This window comes from Cryptomeria japonica, chromosome 2 (assembly GCF_030272615.1).
Source record: "Cryptomeria japonica chromosome 2, Sugi_1.0, whole genome shotgun sequence".
Classification (NCBI taxonomy): domain Eukaryota; kingdom Viridiplantae; phylum Streptophyta; class Pinopsida; order Cupressales; family Cupressaceae; genus Cryptomeria; species Cryptomeria japonica.
In genome coordinates this window covers 565,596,944-565,619,629 of record NC_081406.1, presented here as the reverse complement: position 1 = coordinate 565,619,629, position 22,686 = coordinate 565,596,944, and the positions used below count along the sequence as shown (strand labels likewise).

At 37.9% G+C, this 22,686-nt stretch overlaps 1 protein-coding gene across 1 annotated transcript in view; it reads right to left on the bottom strand.

The window, feature by feature from the left end:
* LOC131041533 (ultraviolet-B receptor UVR8) overlaps positions 1-22,686 on the bottom strand; it is a 191,902-nt gene that overhangs the window by 30,807 nt on the left and 138,409 nt on the right. Inside the window, exon 8 of the mRNA XM_057974660.2 lies at positions 18,991-19,044. Within this exon, the coding sequence (XP_057830643.1) occupies positions 18,991-19,044 (54 nt within the window). The remainder of the gene's footprint in view (positions 1-18,990; positions 19,045-22,686) is intronic.

The window sequence follows — 22,686 nt, the reverse complement described above, 5'->3', positions numbered from 1 at the left end:
ATTTCAATTCACTTCTAGTTTTATATCAGCACCGCTCCACACCACTATGTTGATGTGTCTAAAGTCGCATTGCTGCAAACTCCATACGGCCAACACAGAATAGAATGTGCACGCTGAGTATCCTATCCTCTCTTGAGATAATGAAATCCCTAATGCTATTTCTTGCGTTTGATCAAAGGGGACAACCTCAATGTTTCGTTTGTTAGGTCTTGACTACGGGATTACTCAGTGGTTTGATGTATTTTTTTGCTGGAAACACAAGGGGACTTACAGTAAAATAGGCGATTGCTGGATGAGTTCCCTAGGACTTTAATGGTTTTGCTTATCAAATGGTTTAAGTTGGGTTGATATTGTTTTCAGCAGGACTGCAGATTCTCTTGGTAAAAAAAAGGAAAAAAGAGGGATAGGGAGAGAGAGGGGTACAGAAAATATAAATTATTTAACTAAGATAGCAGATTCAGTAAACAGACAGACACCTCCAAATAACTAGATTAAGCATTACCAGCCATTTAAGCACAATACTTGCATCAATCTAGTGCGATCTTCAAGGGAAAATTGAGTTTTCATGCTATTAAATACAACATCAGAACTTTGACATTCATTCAGTGAGCATTCAATAACCGAACTAACCATATGAAAGGTTCAGATTAACCATGCAGAAAGAAAGACGATCAGCCATTCCCTAATCGTATGAACAGCAAGGATTCTATCAGATGTTCACTTAGAAAATGCTATATAAAGGAAGGAAACAAAACTGAAAATTGTAAATTAATGAAGAAGGAGACAATGCACTCACAGGGAAACTTGAAACAGTCTTAACTTTGCATTAAATCCTGTAAATTTCGCCAGAGCTTCAGCAACAATCCATGAACTTCTTACAAAATGAGGGAAAACCAGTCCCTTAAATAGGCTTCAAAAATGGATGAATGGCCAAGATCTAATCTAAACAAGAGGCCCAAATTCATCCTTACAAAAGAGTACCCATACCCATAAATGGAGGGTAAATATCAACAACTACCCCAAAGGGCGTAATAACTACCCAAAAAGGTAATTAAAACTTATCCAAAATAATCCAAAAGTGCACATACATAAAGTTTACATTCATTTGACTTGGAAGTCAAATATGACCCTTTGGCCAAAAGTGCATTTTCAAAATTAAAAGGGAAAAAAGCACTTTAGGAGAGCACTTTTTCTTTTTCAGCTTCACATCCCCTTTCCAGGAATTCATCCTCACCATGCAAATATTCTTGCCAAAGGTCCCGACTTGCCGCATGTTCTCTACGAACATACTCCTGGAACCTGATGCATAATTGGAAAAGCAAACTGAATGGAGGCATAGAAGGATGGCAAATTTTATACTGCATGCCCTCAAGGTACTGGTCCATGTGCTTCAAACCATCTTGCCAGCTTGAACGATTCCATTTGAAGCACATGTCTGAATGGAATTGACCAACAAAACTCAGGTCCCTAGCGGAATAGGTGATCCTATCCGTCCCTAGTCTTTCTTCCCAGTCCGGCTGTATCACTTCATCGGACAGGTCATTTCGCCATCTTGAGACCATTGATCGGAGGATCGTCTTACCGAGTTCTTGAATGCCTCTCAGAATTGCCTCACATGCATCGTTTTCTTTATCAATGATTTCTTTTGTGCCATTCTTCATGGTGATAGTTGAGTACCATTCTTTTAAAATGTTGATGTTATAGGGATCCAGGATGGCAGACAGTGTAGGAATCTGCGCATAGGTCCAAAAAAGAGCCCTTACGAGGGGAAGAGTAGTGGCAGCCACTTCATGCATTCTAAGGGATTCCCTTTTTACCTCTAACAGCTTGACCAGGGTGGTCTCTTGATGGTGGGCCATCTCTTTTACTTCTTTAAGGATTCATTCTCCCCTTCCTCTGATGCCTTGGATCCATTCTCTGACGGCCCTTGCAGTATCCCGTACTCCTTCAAACTCTGTCGTGGTTCTTTGTGCCAATGCCGTCGGGGGAATGTGGGATTCAGAAGCATTGTGTAATGGTCTCAGGAGTTGATCGATGTATCCCTCGGCCTGCTCAACATGAGCTCGATACATGTCCTTTTTAGCTGTTATTTCTTCAAGTTGCCTGAGTATGTTCTGTACTGAATCCTTGAATTCTTCCTTTTCCTGTTCCTTAGTGGCTCGTCCGATGGGGACGGTTGTGATGCTATAATCTCCTAGCGTAATTTGATCTGCCGGCTTGTCTACAAGCGGGGTGGCGATGTGAAGAGTACGGTTCCTTTGCTCATCTTTGGTTATTCTGGAATATGCCTTGGGCTTTTTCTTCCCCTTGGCTTTAGCTTGATCTATGCGTGAGAAGATGTCCTCCAAATTGATTGGTGGCTTGGTGGCGGCCTTGCGCTGAGCTCGAGCAATTAACCATTCTTGAGGTATAGTCTTGGTTGATGCTATGGTTAAATTTGCACTCTGTTCTTTGACGTTTTCAACCGTCTCATCACAAATTTGCAGCTGTTCCGCCATAGGAGTAGAGGAGGTGCCAAGTTCTTTGCTTGAAGCCGAGTTTTGCCCCACTTCACTGAACAATTGCTCGGTGCCTTCGTGTGATGGTTGCTCTTCAATCTTTTCGAGCTCGCGGGTCTTCTCCGTCCTTTGCTCTCCTTCAACGGTAGAGTCATCATTGGTAGTGTTATGGAGCAGCAATTCATGGCGGCTCTGTTGGGTGGGTTCATGTACTTCCATCCCTTGATTGGATGGAATCTCTCCTTCCTCAATTTGGTTACCCGACTCGGCTGATTCAATGGCTCTTAGCTCGACGTCTAGCATGTCGGGTGCGGGAGGATCATCAACTCCAAATGCATCAATATCACTCTAGGAAGGCGGAGCAAGTATATAATCTAGTTCTACTACATCGTCAGATGAACTGGGGTCCTTTGACGATGAAGTGATCTCTGGTCTCCTAATGGGAATCTTTTCCCTTTTTGTTCTTTTGGATGTCCGAGTTCCTCTGCTGGCCTTAGCCTTCTTCCTTTTCTTAGGCTTTTCAATCTCTTCCCTAGGTGCACTGGAAGTTCCCTCATCTCCAGAGGACTAAGAATCAAGGTTACCCATTAAGTGGTAGGTGAACTGGACTCCTTCATGAATTAGTCGCTCAATCTGCTGATGCAACCATTGGTCAGTATATCTTCCTGGGGCTGCCATGACTGCCTCAAAATCAGTGACCGGGTCCTGCGACCAATCAACGCCTGGCAAAAGATGCATTACTGCCTCAAATTCTCGGACTTGCAGGTAGTTCCCTGAATCTGTGAGTTGATCTGGGACCCGACAGTACTCAAAGAGTCGCATTTGCTGCACACTCAGCCTCGAATATTCACGCCTTCAGACCTCATAGTCATCAGAGCAGTTTTTCCAATAATCTTCAACTGATTCCTTTGCTCTATACCGCCTGCCATAGGCTCTCTTTGCCAGATTGCCGTGATCGAAGCATTTCCTTGGAAAATGCTCCTGTAGGCCATGGGAAGCCAGCTCTGCGAAGGATTCCTCTGCCTGGGATGGGGTCTTTAGATGGACATCCTGGTTGGCTATAATCATGGGGAATGCGAATCCAACCTGCTTGTTGTCTCTGAGTAAGTTGTCGGGTGGACGTGACTGCCTTGCGACCTCCATAAGAACTATCTTGTCGGTTGGGTACAGTGGAAGCCGGAGAGGGGCACCATCGAAGCCTGCTATCCGGATGTAGGAAAACCTTGGGAACTGGATGAACTAGGCTCTGTATCTTTGTACTAGAATAGTAGCTTGCTCTGAGAGCCTTATGTGTAATCCTCCCTGCATAAGCCTGACCAAGCGCATTGTGAAGGCATCGTTGACGCGCTCATATTGACCAACTGCATAGGCCAAGCTGTTCTTTTCTCTTTGAGCTATATCCTGATAGTGTAGCTGTGGGTAGTAATTGTATACTTTTACCTGATTAGGTCCATTCCCAATTTCACCTTTCATTATCAAACCTGGCAGTGGTTGGTTCCTGGCGAACATGTAGACCAAATAGGAGGTCATAGTGAAGTACTTCTTTGTCTCGAGTTCGATCAGCTAAGTGTGGATATTGTCGCTTATGATCTGGGCCTAATCAAACTTGGATTTCCTAGCGAAGACTTGCTCTGTGAAGTAAAACATCCACTCTTCAAAGTAGTTGGATTTGGGAAGTCCCATAATCCTGCTAAGCAATGTGACCATGTCCCCATGCTCATTGTGAAAGTCACTTCTTGGTGTCTTTTTCCCAATTCTGACGCTTGGAGGTCTTCTCTCCCTATATCACTCTTCATTGATCAGTGTTCTGCATCTGACAGGATTCATATCATACGCCCCCTGCGCTTCATCTATAGTCGTGGCTGTGGGATTGTTTGGGAAAGGAATATCAAATGCGTTGCCAATGGCTTCAGGAGTGAAGTTAACAAGGACCATGTCCTCGAGGAGCACCAATCTGGAACTTGGCTGGTAATGTCGGGCTGCCTCCACTACTAACTCATAGTTTTGTACTGCTGGGGGAAATCCTGCTACTTGGGTGATGCCACTTTCCATCATCTGTCTAGGCCCGCCGTAGGCATTAGGGGAGAAGACTCAGTTCCTGAAATCTTGGATATCAATATGGCCCTGGTCAGTATCGCCGACATTGTCCCAGACACTTTGAACTTTTGACTCCCTCAGTCCCCCTCTTTGATACTGATACTTCATCCTTTTGACTTGGTGAGGGATATCTGATTTGGATGCTCGTGATGTCTCGGCTTAGCAGGCGTCTTTGATGATTCTACCGCCGATTTAGGCATTTATCCTGCACAGTCGGACGAGGATTACGAGGCGATAAAAAGGAAGTGAAGCGGGTTAGATAAAGGATATACCAGCATACCAGGATCAATTCAAAAATCAAATTGAAATAACAGCATGATATTGTTGGCTAAAAGCTTGATTGATTTAAACATGCATATTTATGAAGCTTTTCGATTGCGGATTTACACTGTCATTAATTTCAAAATGGACAAAGCTTGAGAAATTTTCCTAAGTTTGAAAATGCATTTTTTAGCTGATTCTTAGGAGTAAGTTCTGATTTCAGTTGCTTTGCATGACGCCTTACAAACAGAAAGAGATGCGATTTTGAAGACTTAAGCATTTTAATCAATTTTTTTGCACACACATCTATCCAATTTGCAAATATTTCAGACGATTGAGAGAGGTAAAGCACACTTACCTGGTGAAAATGAATGGTGAGAAATTGCATGATTTGCCTTGCAAGAACGAATTCCAAATTTTGAATTGGAGAGTCTGCAATTTAAATTTCAACGGATAACTCCCTAATCAAAATTTCGCGCCTATGGTTTGGAAGGAAAATGAAGATTTACACACTTAGACATAGCGATTTTATCACCTTGGTGGTTTTGGCGAATTCTAACCTCGTGATTTTATGGCGCTGAGATTGGTGTTAATGGCGTTTTACTTTTCAAGGCTCATAAAACTTCACGATTTTACCCTACGCGATCCTTAGCAAAATGGAGAGGGTTTCAGATTATGACGATTCACGAAATTGCCCTACGGTGAGCCATTACGGGGTCTACTGAGTTTGCAAGGTTTGTAAAAATTGCGATTTTACCTTTAATGCAAACTATGCTCTTTGGGTTTACCCTCCAAATCTTACGCCATTTCCCTTTCACGCGACTTTACCCTGACTTCGACGGTTTGTGAAAATTGCGATTTGCCTTGGTCACGCGAAGTTCGGTGTTTTGACGTCCTTTGTCACCCTCGCAACCTCTAAAGAAATCGCGATTTTCTCCAAGTCGCGAATTTCGGGAGTGGGGTGTGGTTTGCTAATCTTCGGACCCTTTTGACAACTTTGCAAACTTCGGCGACTTTTAGTGTTCTGCCAATTTCGACGATTTTGGGGCTCTTGTTAATTTTCAAACTTTACTTTCTTTGTGCTTTTCCTCCAAATCGCGATTTTTGGGGATATGGAGGCCTTTTGAAAATTTCGGTACTTTAAGTGCTTTTGCAAACTTCGGCCTTTTCGCACCTTTTGTCAATTTCGGACCTTTTTGGTCATTTGCTAATTTTCAAACTTTACTTTCTAACATTTTGGCCTAAAGATCCGAATTTCGGCCCTCTTGGGCATTTTGCAAACTTTCACCTTTTCTGACATATTGGCCTAAAGGTCCGAATTTCGGCCCTTTTGGGCATTTTGCAAACTTTCACATTTTCTGACATATTGGCCTAAAGGTCTGAATTTCGGCCCTTTTGGGCATTTTGCAAACTTTCACATTTTTTGACATATTGGCCTAAAGGTCCGAATTTCGGCCCTTTTGGGCATTTTGCAAACTTTTACTTAAAAGTGCAAGTTTCGGCACTTGAGCGAGTTTTGTCCACTTTGGCACTTCTCATTCTTTATCTTCTTTATATCCCTTGGCGAAAATCGACATTCATACAAATCATGCAAACTTCTAAAAACATCATGTAATCTCTCCCATTATTCTTATGCGAAAATTGGCGTCTTTGGGTCCTCATGTGACCTTCAGACGCTTTATCCCTTGCTTGGCGGGTTTTGCCAGCTTCTATTATCCCACGCCTATCCAAGGCGATTTTACAAGATTAAACAACCTCTTGGAATTGGTGCCTGAGGGCTCAACTGACCATACGGATTCACAAGCTCCTTCGCTCAACATCATCATCTCATGGACTGATCGCGGGCTCGCTCGAAAGGACACGAGACACTCTGCGCGGACCTCAACAGGGCGAAGACGGAAAGGCCCAAAAAGGAAAGGGGACCCTGTCCGCGACAGGGAGCGTGTGCAACGTACAACACACTGCTCCAGTGTCATCCCCCCACTGTCCCCAAATTTATGCCCTTAGTCCCCCGATCCCCCAAACTCGTCTCTTCGTCTGGAAACTTCGTGGAACTATGGTAAAAACTAGCCAAGCCAAAAAAAGATCTCACCTCAGTAGCACTCCTTGGGGTAGGCCATTCAAGGATAGCCTTTACTTACTCTGGGTCCATTTTAAGACTATTTGTTGAGACCATAGAAGCAAACATCTGCAAAAAATTGCGATTATACCTGATTAATCGGGAGTCGGGGAGCTTGCTGATTTTTTCCCCCCAAAAATCGGATATAATCAGTCAACCCTAGGTCAATGATTTTTCAAGAAAAAAAATGCCAGAAAAACGCCAAAAAAACCCGATTTAAATGTGGGAAAAAACATAACCCTAAACGGAGCGAAAACGACGGAAAGTATTGGATTTTTTTTTGGTTTCTTCCAAGTTCGAAGAGAAGAAATCGCACGCATATAGCCGATAGCCAAGAAGAAATCGTGAGTTGGTCTGCTGAATATCGAACTCACGATATGCCTCGAGTCAAAGAAGGGTAATGTCGATGTTGAATATTTAATATTTCGATCTTAAATTTTAGGGTTTGTTTGTGATGTTGCTATAGTTTTAATATTTAATATTTTGATTTTTTATTTTTAGTTTAAATTTTTGCTTTTTCTAATAAAAATTATTATAATATATTAAAATTTAATATTTTATTTAAATAGATTTTAATTGTGATATATTCATTATTTAACATTTAAAATTTAATATATCTATTAATAATAATCGAATTAAATTTTTCAATATATTATATTATAACTTTTAAAAATTTATTATAATGTATTAAAATTTAATATTTGAAAATATTTAAATTAGATTTTAATTATAATATATTCATTATTTAACATTTAAAATTTAATATATCTATTAATAATAATTTATTTAATTTTTTAAATATATTATATTATAACTTTTAAAAATTTATTATAATGTATTAAAATTAAATATTTTCAAATATTTAAATTAGGTTTTAATTATAATATATTCATTATTTAACATTTAAAATTTAATATATCTATTAATAATAATTGAATTAAATTTTTAAATATATTATATTATAATGTATTCAAATTTAATATAACGGTGTTTTTTTTTAATTGATTTATTACTCATATTTAAAAAAATCAAATTTATAAAGATGAATTTAATCACGAATTTTCTTTCAAACTTTTTCCCTTTGTTGAATTTCGTCCGAATTTAATGGCTGGCTAACAAAAACTCAGGGGGTGTTGACATTCGGCTGGTTGCTTATTTTTTCACCAAATACATTTCGTAGAAGTATTATTCAGGTTTTTTATATTTCTTTCTATCAAAATTTAGTGTATTAAAATTTGTTGTTATGAATAAATGCTTACGAGGAATAATACATAACGTTGCTTATTAAATGGAACCCATTCATTGAGACCCTTATCATATTAAAAAGGAACTATGCCTATCCATCTAATGTTCATCCTATATATATTTCAATACAAATAAGCAATAGCACACTATTTCTTTCAGGGATTGGAGTATGCATAAAACCTATTAGACACCTCCAATTTCATCTTACATTGAAAACTTAAGAGTGTGATTGTTGTTATATGAACCTTCCATGTATTATACATGCAATATCTTTTTGGTATTATGTTATAACTTTTAGTAGGCCTTGTTCATTTTATTATTGAGGACAACAAAAATTAAGTTCTTGTATCTTAATACTTGAATATAGGCAAAACCATCATCATTATAATTGTTAACATAGAATCATAGATAAGCCTCCCCTTTCTTCATACTACACACAGTGATCTTTTCTTAATCAAGAAAAAAAAGAGAGAAATAAATGTCCACACATAACCAAAAATGCTCAATGGGATTCAAATATGCAACAAACAAATAGAGTTGTAAAAATAGAGCTTAAAGTATCTTCAACTTGAACAAATAAAAAGGTGTACAGATCTCATTTTAGATGAAACATTGGAAGACTACATGTTCATATGCCTCAACCTCTAAAAACAGCAAAAAATGTTTTGTTTATCCTCCAGAGATCTATGGCAGCTTGTGTTGATTTTTTGAAATTTTGTACTTAGTTTACAGGTTGACTTTGTACAAAGACACAAACTATATTGTAATCGACATTTTGACATCTATCACCATCTAGATATTATTTATGTTGTGTTATGTTTTGTGCAATGTAATCAGCGATATGAATATAAAAAACGAAAAAATCTATTTACAATTCATGTGTTGAAGTGTCTATTTTATTTGCCTACAATATCTCTATGCTATGGAGATGCCCTTAAATATATAAAAAAGTAGTTTTTGATTGCTTTTCAGCAATTTTTTACGTTTTTTTGTAAATCCGATTTTTTCCTAATTTTTTCAAAAAATCTTATACTTTTGTTTTGCCAATTAATTCCCCAAATGATTAATGCTTCTTTGGTTGAGACAACAAATCCCAGGTACACTAACTCCTTCACAAAACTACACTTCTTCAGCTTAATCAATAACCTTTCTTCTCTTAACTTCTCATATACCCTACGAATATGCTTTGCATTAAAAGTGGAGTGCATCTTGATGTTTGGCTTGCATGAAGAAAAGATTGTTGAGTGCATCCAAGGGATTACTATGCATGAGTGGAGATGCATTAGTTGAAGGTAGGAGGCACTTTGTAGGCCCATACGCACAAGTTTCATCCTTGAGTGGGATTTGAGACTAGAGTTGCACAAAAGTATGAAAGAGACCCTTCCCTCCTTGAGCGCAAAAACAAGGGTTACTCTGCACGAGTGGAGATGCATTAGTTGAAGGTAGGAGGCACTTTGCAGGCCCATACGCACAAGTTTCATCCTTGAGTGGGATTTGAGACTAGAGTTGCAAAAAAGTATGAAAGAGACCCTTCCCTCCTTGAGCGCACAAAAAAGGGTGCTTTGCATTGGCGGGCTTAAACCATATGGATGCACAAACATGATGAAGATGAGAGCGCACATGACACCTAAGCCTGCACAACATTTTCAAGGGGGCGCATATAGGGTGGAGTCTTGCATAACCATACACAACCCAACTACCACTTAATCCAATTTTCATCATCGTGCGCACAAATCTAGCCATCAATTGCAATAATTCATACATGAAATTACCCCTTTGACCTAACACTTAGTCAATTTTCACATGACAACATGAGGTAGGCAACAATGCACAACTTACCCCCCTAAACCATGCACAAATCTATACATGCCGAGAGGAGGTTGAACTTAGACAAATTTCCATGATTTTACCTCCTAGGTCCAACGTAGTGTAGGTTTGAAATCCAAGACACTAGGGCACTATGCTTGCAGCTCCTGATGAAACTACAAGCCATCTTGCTACTCCATACTCTTTAATCCACTCATAACAACATTTAAGCGCTCTAACAAGGTTGACCAACTTGACAACATGACAACATTTGCAACTTTAGCTAAGTATTCTATCCTCTCTTGAACAAAATCCTCCCAAGTGCTAAACTACGTGATCAAATGGGATGACTCCAAGGTTTCGAATGTTGAGTCTTTGATGTGCTCTTGGATAGACTCGATGTGTTTGATGTGATATTGCTGGAATCACAAAGGTACTTACGTTGAAACTTGAATGCTTGAATGCTCTTGGAACGTGGAAATTTACTTAATTTTAAAAAATGAGCAAAAGAGATAGGGTTTAGAAAGATATTCTAACTCTAAGAATGCAAGGGCGATGAACAATCTTTGGTGAAACTCAACTAGACTTTTCTTTGCCATGCAAAGCTACAACTCCACAAAGTTTAGTGCGATCTCCTACGGTAAGCATACGGTATTCAAATCACTACCACATACATAGACACCATCAAGACGATGCATATCAATGAAGAAGTAGCAATTGAAGTTAAGCTTGGATAAGTGAGTTTAGTTGACTACGCAAGATACTTCACAATCAGCAAAATACTAGTAGTATGAACATAGGAGTTTCACCATCAATCATGCACAAAAATATTTCATCCAACAAGAAACCATGCAATTGTGTAGAAGAAACAATACATTCCATCATAAATTCAATGAAAATGATATTTATTTACAAACTTGCCAACAATTTCTGCCTTCTCCTACTCTACTTCTAATTGCCAGATGCTATTGAACTATTCTATTGACTATTACAAATGAGAAAAATGAGCCTATATAGATAGCTCTTTACAATGAGTGGCTCATATTGATTTCCAATCAATGGCCAAGATTGAAAAATGAAAACCCTAATTAGGGTTTGTTACACCCATTACATAGCATTTAATGCTCGCCCAATGATAAAATTACAAAAAAATGGGACACAAGTTCTTGAATTATCGACCAATAGATGATGAGGGTAGGTGCATCGAAGTTTGTGCCCACATGTGGTAGTTATCTGCCTTGATGGATGAGTTAGGTGCATTGAATCTAGACGTCCTGACTTGGAATGACGTGATTGGGTAGATGGTAATGACTAGGCACCACCTTAGCTACTTGCTTTTTGTAACTCATCACAAGAGTTTACTCTTCCACAATGTTGATCTTCATCTTGTGATAATGAATCTTCTATCTTCTTTTTGTAGTGTCGATGAATCTTGGAGTGTTGCAATGTCTTGGCCTTTCCTCCATGTGCTGAAGTCTTGAATGGTGTGGCCTCCTTGGACATTTGTATCTCTGATGTTTGTTCCTCCATTCTGTGATGATGATCCTATTTGTCTCCTTGGATGCCTAGGGCTTTGATGCTCTTGTTGATTCAACCTTGGTATATGTTGCTCCTCACTCTAGTGATGGTACCTTGCATTATTCTTCAATAGACCATGACTTCACCCTCACTTGAAATGAGACAAGATGCTGGTGAAATCAGAATGTTTCTTCCTTCCTCCTTGGTTAGACTGATTGCCCTGGTGTGCTTGAGCAATCCTTCATGACATTGATGTAATGATGAAATCAGGCTAATCTCCTCCTCCATATTGCCGAGTGTGATCTTGATGTTGTAAGTGAGCTGATGAGCCTTCACCTTTCCTTTTCATATGCTTTGCCAGCTTCAACCTGAAAAGAGCATGGATACAAATCAAGTACTTCTTACTGTCCTAAATTTCACCTTCTAACCATTAGTTAGATCAAGAAATAACTCATTTTACTGGGGAAATGACATTCTCAGTCCTTATCCATATCTGATTTTACAGATTTCATGTCTGATTTTACTTCTTTTGATCTAATTTCCATCAATTTGAGCCTGATTTTGATGCTTGTAGGTCAAATTTCTGAGTTACAAGTCTGAGACATATCTGATTTTCATTGATTTCAGACCTGAGACTTGCATTTTGCTCTTGGGCAGATTTAAAGAGGCATTGACGCCAACTTAGGCAAGTTGGACTTTTTGACCCCTACTGGAAGTCACCTTTAGGAGGATCATGAATTTCACTTCCAACTGGAAGTGCTCATGGGCAGATCGGGCTTTTTGGGTGTCAATGACACTAACTTTGGGTAGGTCATGGATTTGAATGCCAACTGGAAGTCGTAGAGGGTTGATCGTGGATTTTAGTACTAAGTGGAAGTCACCATCAGCAGCTAGTCGGACTTTTGATGTGCCACTGACAGTGCTAAGGGGAGGTCAGACTTTTGATGTCCAATCGGCGGTCGTCACAAGCAGGTCGGAGTTTTTCCCATGAAGTGGCAGTGATCTTCAAGAAGTTTGGGCTTTTCAAGTGCCACTTGCACTAGCAATTGGGAGGTCGGACTTTGAGATCCAACTAGAAGTGTTGACAATAAGTTCGGACTTTTGAGGTGTCATTGACTGTGACCACAAAGTGGTCGTGGTTTTCACCTCTAAGTGGAAGTTGATGCAAGATGGTCGGACATTTTGAGGCTAAGTGGAAAATAGTCAAAGGAAGGTTGGAGATATTGGTAGCAAGTGGAAGTCACCTAGGCATGGCCGGGGTTTTCAAGGGGCACTAGAAGTGCACCATGTTCGTGGTTTTAACCCTCAAGTGGAAGTGAGAACTTCCATCCTTTGTCATCTACATCCTTCATCTTCTTTGATCATTCCTCGAAATTGCTCTCTCTCTTTACCTCAGATCAGACCTTTTAAGTCTAATTGAAGTGCACTAGACTGGTCGGGGGTTTCAAGGGGCACTAACAATGCCTTGTGGCAGGGCATGGATTTGACCCCTCACTGACAGTGGCTCCAAAATGTCAACCTTACTTGCTCGATTAGCTTGTTTAAAGCATTTCCACTCATTGCTAGAAGATTTCACCAATCTCAATCATGATCATCTCTTAAATTAAAGCGTTCACCTCAATCAAAGTTCATTTCGCCAAGCATAAAGGCTTTCTCACCTTGATTGGACTTTTGATGAGTCATAGGAAATGCATGTGAGCTGATCGTGATTTTTGCCTATCAACCGGAAGTGCTTGTAGAGGCTGGTCAGAGATTTTTAGGGTCACTGACACTAACCTCACTTGTTCAATTTTATTGATAGTGGCACTTATTTCATCAGTTCTAAGGGCCCTTCATCATCAACAATACCTCATTATGGTTGCCTATGTCCTAACTACCCTCTTCTCAAGCATTCCATTCTCTTATTTTGAAAGCACATCATGATGATGATCAAATGAAATGATCATCCTTCATTTCCTAAGCCTTGAGAGCTAACTAACTCAATTCCACTTCAAGAGAGACATGACTTGATTACTTCCTAACAACCTGGGGCATCGCACGTCCTACAAGTAAAAGGTTAATAGCTAAAGAAACCACTAAACGACTAAACTAAGACAACCTACCTAGAAAGCGAAGAAAAGTGGGGGTCCCCATTTGCAATGGGGCGATGTGCGAAAACGTCCCAACAAGTCCCCATTTGCAATGGAGCAATGTGCGAAAACATCACAACAATAACATCATTAGAACAAAATGCAGCACTATCAGCAATTTAGTTGTGTTGTTTTTATTTTATTTATCATTTTCTTTAAATTGTCCTTTTTTTATTATATTCTAAATATCCTACCTAGACTTGTGATGTTTAATTGCATTTTTTTATGATAGTGGGGTATCCAGAGTAATAGAAGAATCCATGAGATGCACAAGAGTTACCTAGAGCAATATAACAAAATAGTATTGGTACAGGTGTGGGGGCATCTAGGGCAGACCCAAGTAACATAACTTTAAGATGATATGCCCTAAAACACGAGACCCTTTAAATAACAAAAAAATTGATTTGGGCATCAAACTTAATGTTGAATGACACTACTAAGGGTAAGGGATAAAATGGACATGTTCAAAAAACATCTCAACATAATCCACATGTAGACATGTGAGTAAAATCAAATAACTCATAAACATTCCATAAGTATGGATCCAACAAAGAAAATCACAATTCAACTATTTGGAAGATTACCAAGGATTTTGAAAGCATGGGCTCTTGGATATGTTATTGGCAAAAATTACCTCTAGCTAGCCTATGCACTTATGAAGCCTGCTAATTGTTTCAATAAAAAATATATTTATGCTATTTCCCTAGCTTCTCTTATGATGGAAAATGAAAAATCTAGTTTAAAGAGGGTTGAAATTTCTTGCTAGCAAGCTCTAATGCACTAAGGTAGATTATCTTCTTGTTGTGGTCATGATATTAAAAAAAGGAGTCATAATAGAGCTATGTACTAATTTGAACTTACAGTTAGAAGATAATCTCTACGTGAAACTTGACTACCTATATATCATTCTCTGCAAGCAAATAAGTACACCCCTATATACATTCAATGCTAGATCTAGTTAGTAGTTCATTAATTGATAGATAAGGCTTGCATTACGTCCAGTAACTTAGCTGCTCAAGTAGGTTTGCCTTGCATGCTATCCCTATGACATCAATTTTTGTCTTCATGCAAGAAAGCACTTCCTAAACAGGGTCCTAGAATGGTACTTCCTTGCTAATTATTTTTCAAATTATACGCAAGTATAACTGAAACGCTCAAGGGAAGCTGTTGTAATTTGTAGAGTATATACATGGTTTGCTGAGCTTACCTGCTAAAAATGTAGGCAGCTACATTACATAATAAATAGGAAGCTACACTTAAGAACTGGATATCAGAACAAGTTTATAACTAGTTTGATATGACATAACTTACCATGTTCTGAATAATGCTTCCTGTAATTTCACCTAACTAGAGTGTACTCAAACAAAGTTGTGAGAAAATTTGTTTGTAGAGGAATATGTACTTGCATTGTGTCTATGGATCCTAAAAATCTTCATATGACATTGATAGAATTTGTTCACTCAATACCTTTAAAATAGATATGCCTTATTTTGAATAGTGCAAAACTTATAATGACAACCTCAATATGCCCTTTGTTGATTTCTCTCTCTATGAAATTGACTACTTCCTTTTCTCAGACCAAATCACAGATGCTGGAGGTGTTAACTTCCTTTTCTCAGCCAAACACAGATGCTGGAGGTGTTAAGTGATGAGCAGACAGTTATACTAAGAGAGGGCAATGAATCAATATAATACAATCTTTTATTTATTCAACTTAACAATCTCAATAACATCAATTCCATATTAACAATAACAAGAAGAAAACATGAATTATGTGGAAACCCTTATGGGAGAAAACCCTGGCAAAATATTGCTTATATAAAACTCTTTTACAAACTTTGAGGCACCAACCCATAGGAGATATCAATCCCCACAATTCATAGGCACCAACCCCCACAGTTTGTAGGCACCAATCTACAGGAGGCAACCAACCTCCACTATTAAGCACCAACTTAGCAAGAGACACCAATCTCTCCTTTAGAAAGCACGGACTTCCAAAAAAAAAGTTCCACCTTGAATGTTGCTTCTTCAACAGATGATGATGAATTAAATCTCTTGTTCGATACCACTCTTTCTCTTGAATTTACCTTTCTTGAATGATATCCATATATATCTTATTCCTTACTCTCCACTTTTCATATCTAATTCGTAAATTCTGCTTAAATACCTTTCACAAATCTGCTCACGTATGCTTCATAAATCTCCTTAAATCTGCTCATAACATTTCTCAACACATATACTCTGCCTTAACAAAATCTGCCTTGAATAATTGTTCCTCTTTCCTCAACAATTTCCTTGTGTCTGAATAATGGATTTTTACATAGAACACATATTCAACGTTACATAGGACTGAAATTACATTTTATTCTCCTTCATCAATCAGCTTGTATCATGTATTTTGCACCCTTGTTCTTCTTTACAGATCTTATCAAATCTGCACTTCTTTCTGCTGTTATTCTTCACGCATGTGCTGGTGTATGATTGAGTTGTCTTTTAGTTTACAAACTTCCCTCCTCTTCTTACTTGATCTTCACGTTGTTGGCAGCAATATTGTACACGGAAATAAAACTAGTTAATTAAGTTGTAATTGTGTTGGTTAGTTGGCAACCGAGGGGTGGCAGTTGCGGTGCGACGGTTGGCGCTTGCACCCCCTCGGCATCTTTATATACTTCCGAATGTAACTTGTGGAGGACACTGATGAATGGAATAACATCTGATATATTGCATCTGATATCTATGGCATTATTATTCTGCATTATGTGTTTTATCTGTGTGCTTTAAGTTATTCACCCAAGAGGGTAAACACACGTAACTCACATTAATTAACACTTGATACCCAGTTTCATTCTATCATTAATATATCCCTTTTATTACTTCATGGATATTCGACTTTACTTCCCTTGATATATTCTTTTTCATCGCACATAATTTCCCCATTTGAATGATCTGTATTTATATCTTATCCACTATAGAGTTGCACCTCTTCATTTAGTCGCTGCCTTTAGTGAGGAGGCGCTTTTATATACAAATATCTTCCTTCAGTGCTTAAAATCAAAGGAGTCAGCCACCTTTTAGTTAAACATGGTTTAATCTATAATTTCAAACATGGGCAATAATATCATAAGGGTCGCCCTTCTTAACAGCAAAAAACTTAACTTTAAACTTTATTTTAATCCTCTCAAACTTTAAGAGATCGGCCTCTAGGAATATTTACTTCAATCTGCCATCATTAAGGTAAAGTTGGCTATAACTGCGACCACATTGTTATACCATTTTTAACTTCCAAAGGATCAATAATATTGCATAATTACTTGAACATTTTATGAACATGTGCATCACATACCATGGGATGCAAATATACCTGTGATTTCATTCCTAGTATTATCATACGAGCTACCCAGAAAGTGTTGTCATATGAGGATTGATTAGTTGCCTTTGGCCATTGCAATTTCCATCAAAATCTTTCCTTCACATCAATGACAATCTTAACATCAATTCTTTCCTTTGACATCAATGACAATATTTCCAACATTAGACACCCTTGGATACTATTGATTCACAAACATAGGGGTCCACATCAATGAGATATTATCCTTGCAATCTACTACTACTAATAGGGTTACCTGATATTCCATCTCAAGGGTCATGGTTCTACTTCCTGTTGATGGTACGGTCACTCTAGCATTCCTCACTCATAGGATAGATTTCAAGGGCAAACTCACAATACCAGTTTCTTCTCTGCCGCTAATGGTTCTTCGGCCTTGGATGTTAGAAGAGGTTCTTAGGGTGAATCAACTGGGTCTTACAATTTTCCAGCTTGGACACCTTAGCCTTGGACTCTTCCTGACAAGCATCCTTAGATCCTGCATTAGTACTCCCACGGTGTTAGATGGTAACATTATTGACCCTTCCAATGCATACCAAGGTACAAAAAACCTCATGGTATTTGTTTCCAGCCTTGGTTGATAGCTTCGATCTTCATCAGCTCCATCCTTCTTGAGGGGTCCTCTTCTCACACAGATATGGTGAGTTGTACTTCTTTCAGGGTTACCATGTCAGGTTTACCCCCACTTGTCTATTTCATTGTTTTCTTGCTTTTCTTTGCTTTATTTTTGTTTGCTTTGAGTCTAGGGCCTTTTTTGCCCTGGTACTCTCAGTATTGTAACCGTTGTATGTTCAACTCCCATTGACCTGTTCATAAACATTGGCATAAGTTCATTCTTTTTCCAATTTCCTATTCACAAACAATTAATATAATTTCTTTATTTCTTTCTAAAGTGGTTCTGGATGAAGCGTCAATGGTGAATATTCCATACAATAACCCAAATTATTAGAACCTTCCAAACAAATTTCCTAAGGATGATGCCCACTTATCTTTGAGCTTGTTCTAGAGTTAGTACTACGACCAGAATTGCTTACCAACCCTGGGTTGGCCAGAGATTTTACTGTCCCCCATATATATTCATGAGGCATGCCAAAATGTGAGGCATAAACTGAATTTCTAAAAAGCAAAAGTTTATTGCTGAGCTGTCCAACTATGCATTCAAGTGATTCTTTCAATTCCCAACTTCTTGATTGATTTGGTATTCATATTTGTTCAACTGTGCATACCCTTGAGATCTGTGAACTCTTCATCTACAGAAAAACTAACGGATCAATCATGTTTGTTCATTAGACAACTACATAAAATAGCTATTCCTATTCTATGTGAAATAGATCCATCATAACAATCCAACTAACTCTCAAATACCATGAAATAACTTATTCCATTATTGCTATTAAATCAGAATTGGAAACCAACTCTGATTGTTGTTGATCACCTGCCAAAATCATTTTCTATATGTTCATAATCATAACTAAAAAACAGTTATTCCTCAATTTCTAATTTACAAGTTAGTGAACACTCTTGGCAACCATAAAATATTTACTCATTCAGGTCATGAAAAGGTGCATATTTGCTAGCAATAAATCTCCTATTGTTTCCCTTGCCAGAAGTCATGAAATTTCGTTTTCATATGCTGAAGCAAGAGATTGAGAGCCAGATGAGCTACAATAATTTTATCACATATTAACATGTTTGTTAACTCGGAGTTATTTCTTTGCAGCAGTGAAAAGAGCCAAATTATAAAATGTACATAAATGCTGATATGCATACAATGTACTCTGTGTAACTTCATCTTACATGTTCATTATTGATATAATCATATAACATTGAAATACTTAATATATAAAAGAAGCCAATAGAAAACCTTGTCTAAATCAAATTAATTATGTAAGAAACACAGAAAATGACTTTTGAATGGTGTGCATTTGAGACCTCTGCATCAGTAGTTAATGCTGTGGAATGCCATCCTCCTGCAGCTATGTCAACCTGCATTCACAAAAAACAATTTTTCTTGAACGTCTAGATATATATAAATAAGAAAAAGTTAATTTCTTGGAATTCTAGATATTTCAGTAATCTGTAGCCAAAGCAAGAAGGAAGAAACAAATTATACTTGTCACTTTGTCCTTCTTGGGAAGGAATACATATATACAAATAAACATATGTCAAAAATACCAAACATGTTGGAGTTTGTTACAACAAGTTACATATAAAACCATGAAACAGTGACGACTTCTATGGTCACCCCACCCTCATTGTGAAAAACCAATTCATGGAGAAATTTGACAAGTAATTTATTTTTTCCCCACAAAAACCAAAAAGGTTGTACAGATTTGTCAACAACACCAGCATAATTTTGGATATGGTTTTTCAGCTTATGGTTTCATCCCTATGTTCCAGGGTGATATGTCCCCTGAAAATTTGCCCATATAACCTAAAAATATAGAGACGTGTTGATTACACTAGCATAATGTTGGATGTGCTGTATGTTTTGCATGTTTACAACCCTCATAGACAGTACATCCCACCAGAAGTGGGTCCCTTATAGGTGGTTTTTCAGCCTATGATTTCATACCTATGTTCCATGGGGACATGTCCCCTAGGATTTTCCATCTATCCCCAGAGCAGGGACAGTTTAGGGACCCAAGGACGGGTAGCAAACAGCCCTTGGGTAGTCCCCTCTAAAAAAAGTTTGAAACATCCTGGGCACACCAGAGAAATAGCATGGTACGGCTAGCCATCCTTGGACAACCAGAGGACACCTAGATGTCCCTCGACTGTCCCAGGGATGGCTAGCTGTAAAGAGCATATTTAAATTTAAAACATAAAACACAAAAAGAAAATTGAAGCAATGTTTTTATTATTTACTCAAAATAGGGCATATTCCATGCCAATGGAATTTACTACCCAAGCTAGCAATGTAAATTCATTTTATAATTTCAATGGTTGCACATAAACGTTATTCCAAATGGCTGTTGAACTTTAGATTAGTCAAAAGATATGAATGCCAGGGTTAAGAACAGCAGCTGCTTCCTTTAATTAACTCAAGCATTATTACAAACATTTGTCATACATTGTACCAGACTTATGATTTTGTTGTCCCAATTTTTGGATTTTCAAAAATTTGACAACCCCTATGAATTTCTGCTCAAAATGTGTCGTTTTTGTCTCTAGAGCACTTTTTACGAGGTGCAAAAACTCATATTTGTTAATGTTAAAACATGCAGGGGTGTGTTTACCATTGTTGTCCAAGTTTTGGTTGATTTTTTCCTTCATTTTCCTAGCTTTCTGTGCTATTTCGGATTTCAGAGCAGTGACTTCAAGTAGGAACTTTTTGCTTGAAATTTGTGATTTTAAGGCTCTAAGGCACACTTTTCAAGGTGGAAAGTCTACATTTCTTGATGGTAAATCAATCATGAGTTTATCTTCAATCTATGTGAAAATTTTGGTTACTTTTGGCCTTCATTTTGGCCATTTTCTGTGCAATTTTGGGTTTCGGAGCAGTCACTGCAAGTGGGGGTCTTTTTGATGTCATTTAAGTAAAGTCACTGCAAGTGAGGGTCTTTTTGATGTCATTGCAAGTAAAGTCACTGCAGGTAGGAACTTTTAAATGCAATTACAAGTTTTAAATTTCACTTTATGTTTCTTTTTTCACTTTAAGTGTAAGTGGGGGTCTTTTTGAGGTGATTGCAAGTAATTGTAATTACAAGTTATTTTAACTTGTAAAGAGTCTTTCCAAACCCAAAATTGGCCTTAAGTCATTTTTTTCAAACTTGTAAAGTGACTTTTACGACCCGAATTTGCCTTAAAGTCGTATTTCAAACTTGTAAAGTGATTTTAAAAGCTTTCATTACAAGTTATTTTCAAAAAGCAACTTGTAATGAACCAAAAATAACCCGATTTGCTTCAAGTAAAGGATTACAAGACATTGTCAACTTGTAATGGGTAATGAGAAACCTGAAATGCTTGCAATGAGGAATTACAAGTTATTTCAAACTTGTAAAGAGTCTTTCCAAACCCGAAATCAGTTTTGCAACTGATTTTTACTTGCTCTTGCTCATTCAAACCCCTATTAGAGAGATTTTTGGCATGAAGAACACTTGGCAAGGTCTGCAACTTTATTGAATCCCCCATTTTTGCTCTACCATTGCCATGTTTTTGCAGATTTGAGTTTGATGATGCCCTTCCCTCGTTGGTCGGATTTTTATGTTGCTGCTGCAAGTACTTTTCACATAAAAGAACATTGCCTCCATTACAAGCAATTACCAATAATGCCTACTGTTGTTGTTTCCTCTTTATTATGCCCACATGTTTCATTTTGGGTCTCAAAAGGGTGATTGCAAGTTCATTATCCATGGCTTTCATTACTTGCAAGTGATTTCAAAAGTTTTAAAACATTGCTCACCTCCACAAAGTTCCCATAGACAGATTAGGAAGGCTTTCCCCACAAGATTGCAAGCTTATACCCAATCAAAATACTTACTTGCAATCAAGTCTTCAAGACCCGATTACAAGTGGAAGTGTAAAAGTTTTTCCCTACATTGCACTTGCAGTCAGCCTTCCAAAACCCGAAATTGGTCCAAAATGCACTCAAAAACACTTGAAAATGAGTCTCTACGATCCAATTACAAGTGCAAACTTGTATTTTCCTATTGCACATAAGAAGTTGCATTTTTGTTCTCCACAATTGCAAGTCAATGCTCTTGTTTTTGTTAATACATGATAGCCTCAGTAAGATAAATGTTTGAATGAGAGATAAATGAAGTCTCTCATTCAATCATCTATCTCATCGATTGACTATGATAAGACTCCAGTTATCTTATATATACACATTAGATTATGATCATGATTCAGCTATTATATATTATAAACATGATACACGATCTAACTATAATCGTATCCTTCGATTCATATATATAATCTTGCATTAACAATCGGGTTTCTTAACTAACACCGATTAAACATCGGTTACTAAACATAGTGCCCAGGACACCGATTGCTATCGGGTCTAACATACCGATTGGTATCATGTGTATTGTTAATGCTAAACATACCGATTGGTATCGTGCGTATTGTTAATGCTAAACACACCGATTGGTATCGGTCTTAATATCAAATGTTCACACACCGATTGGTATCGGGTTTGACGGTAAATACTTACCCACCGATTAAGTATCGGGTTCAATGATTAAATGCATACACACCGATTATCAGTATTGCTTGATCGCCTATGTTTGCATATATATATATATATCAATTGGTGAAATGAAGGAAGATCATCAAAATTGATAAATGTTCTTTCTCCATCTGCAACATACCAGACAATAATCAGATTCATCATATTAAGAAATAACACATATTTGAAAGAAAAGATAACCTTGAATATAACTTGCATCTTAAATTGAAAATTGAATAGCATTTATAGCTTTTCCACACTTGCAGTTAGCCTTCAAAAACCCGAAATTGAGCTTTGGCCTCACTTTTGCAGCCCCTTTGTCTCATCCAGGTCAGTCCTGTTTGCACACACTGTTAATGTTTGTAGCTAGGTCGGATTCCTTCTAGGACCGACCTGGCCTATGGGTAACTAATTGGCCTATTGGCCTTAGTCACATTAATTTTCAAATTAAA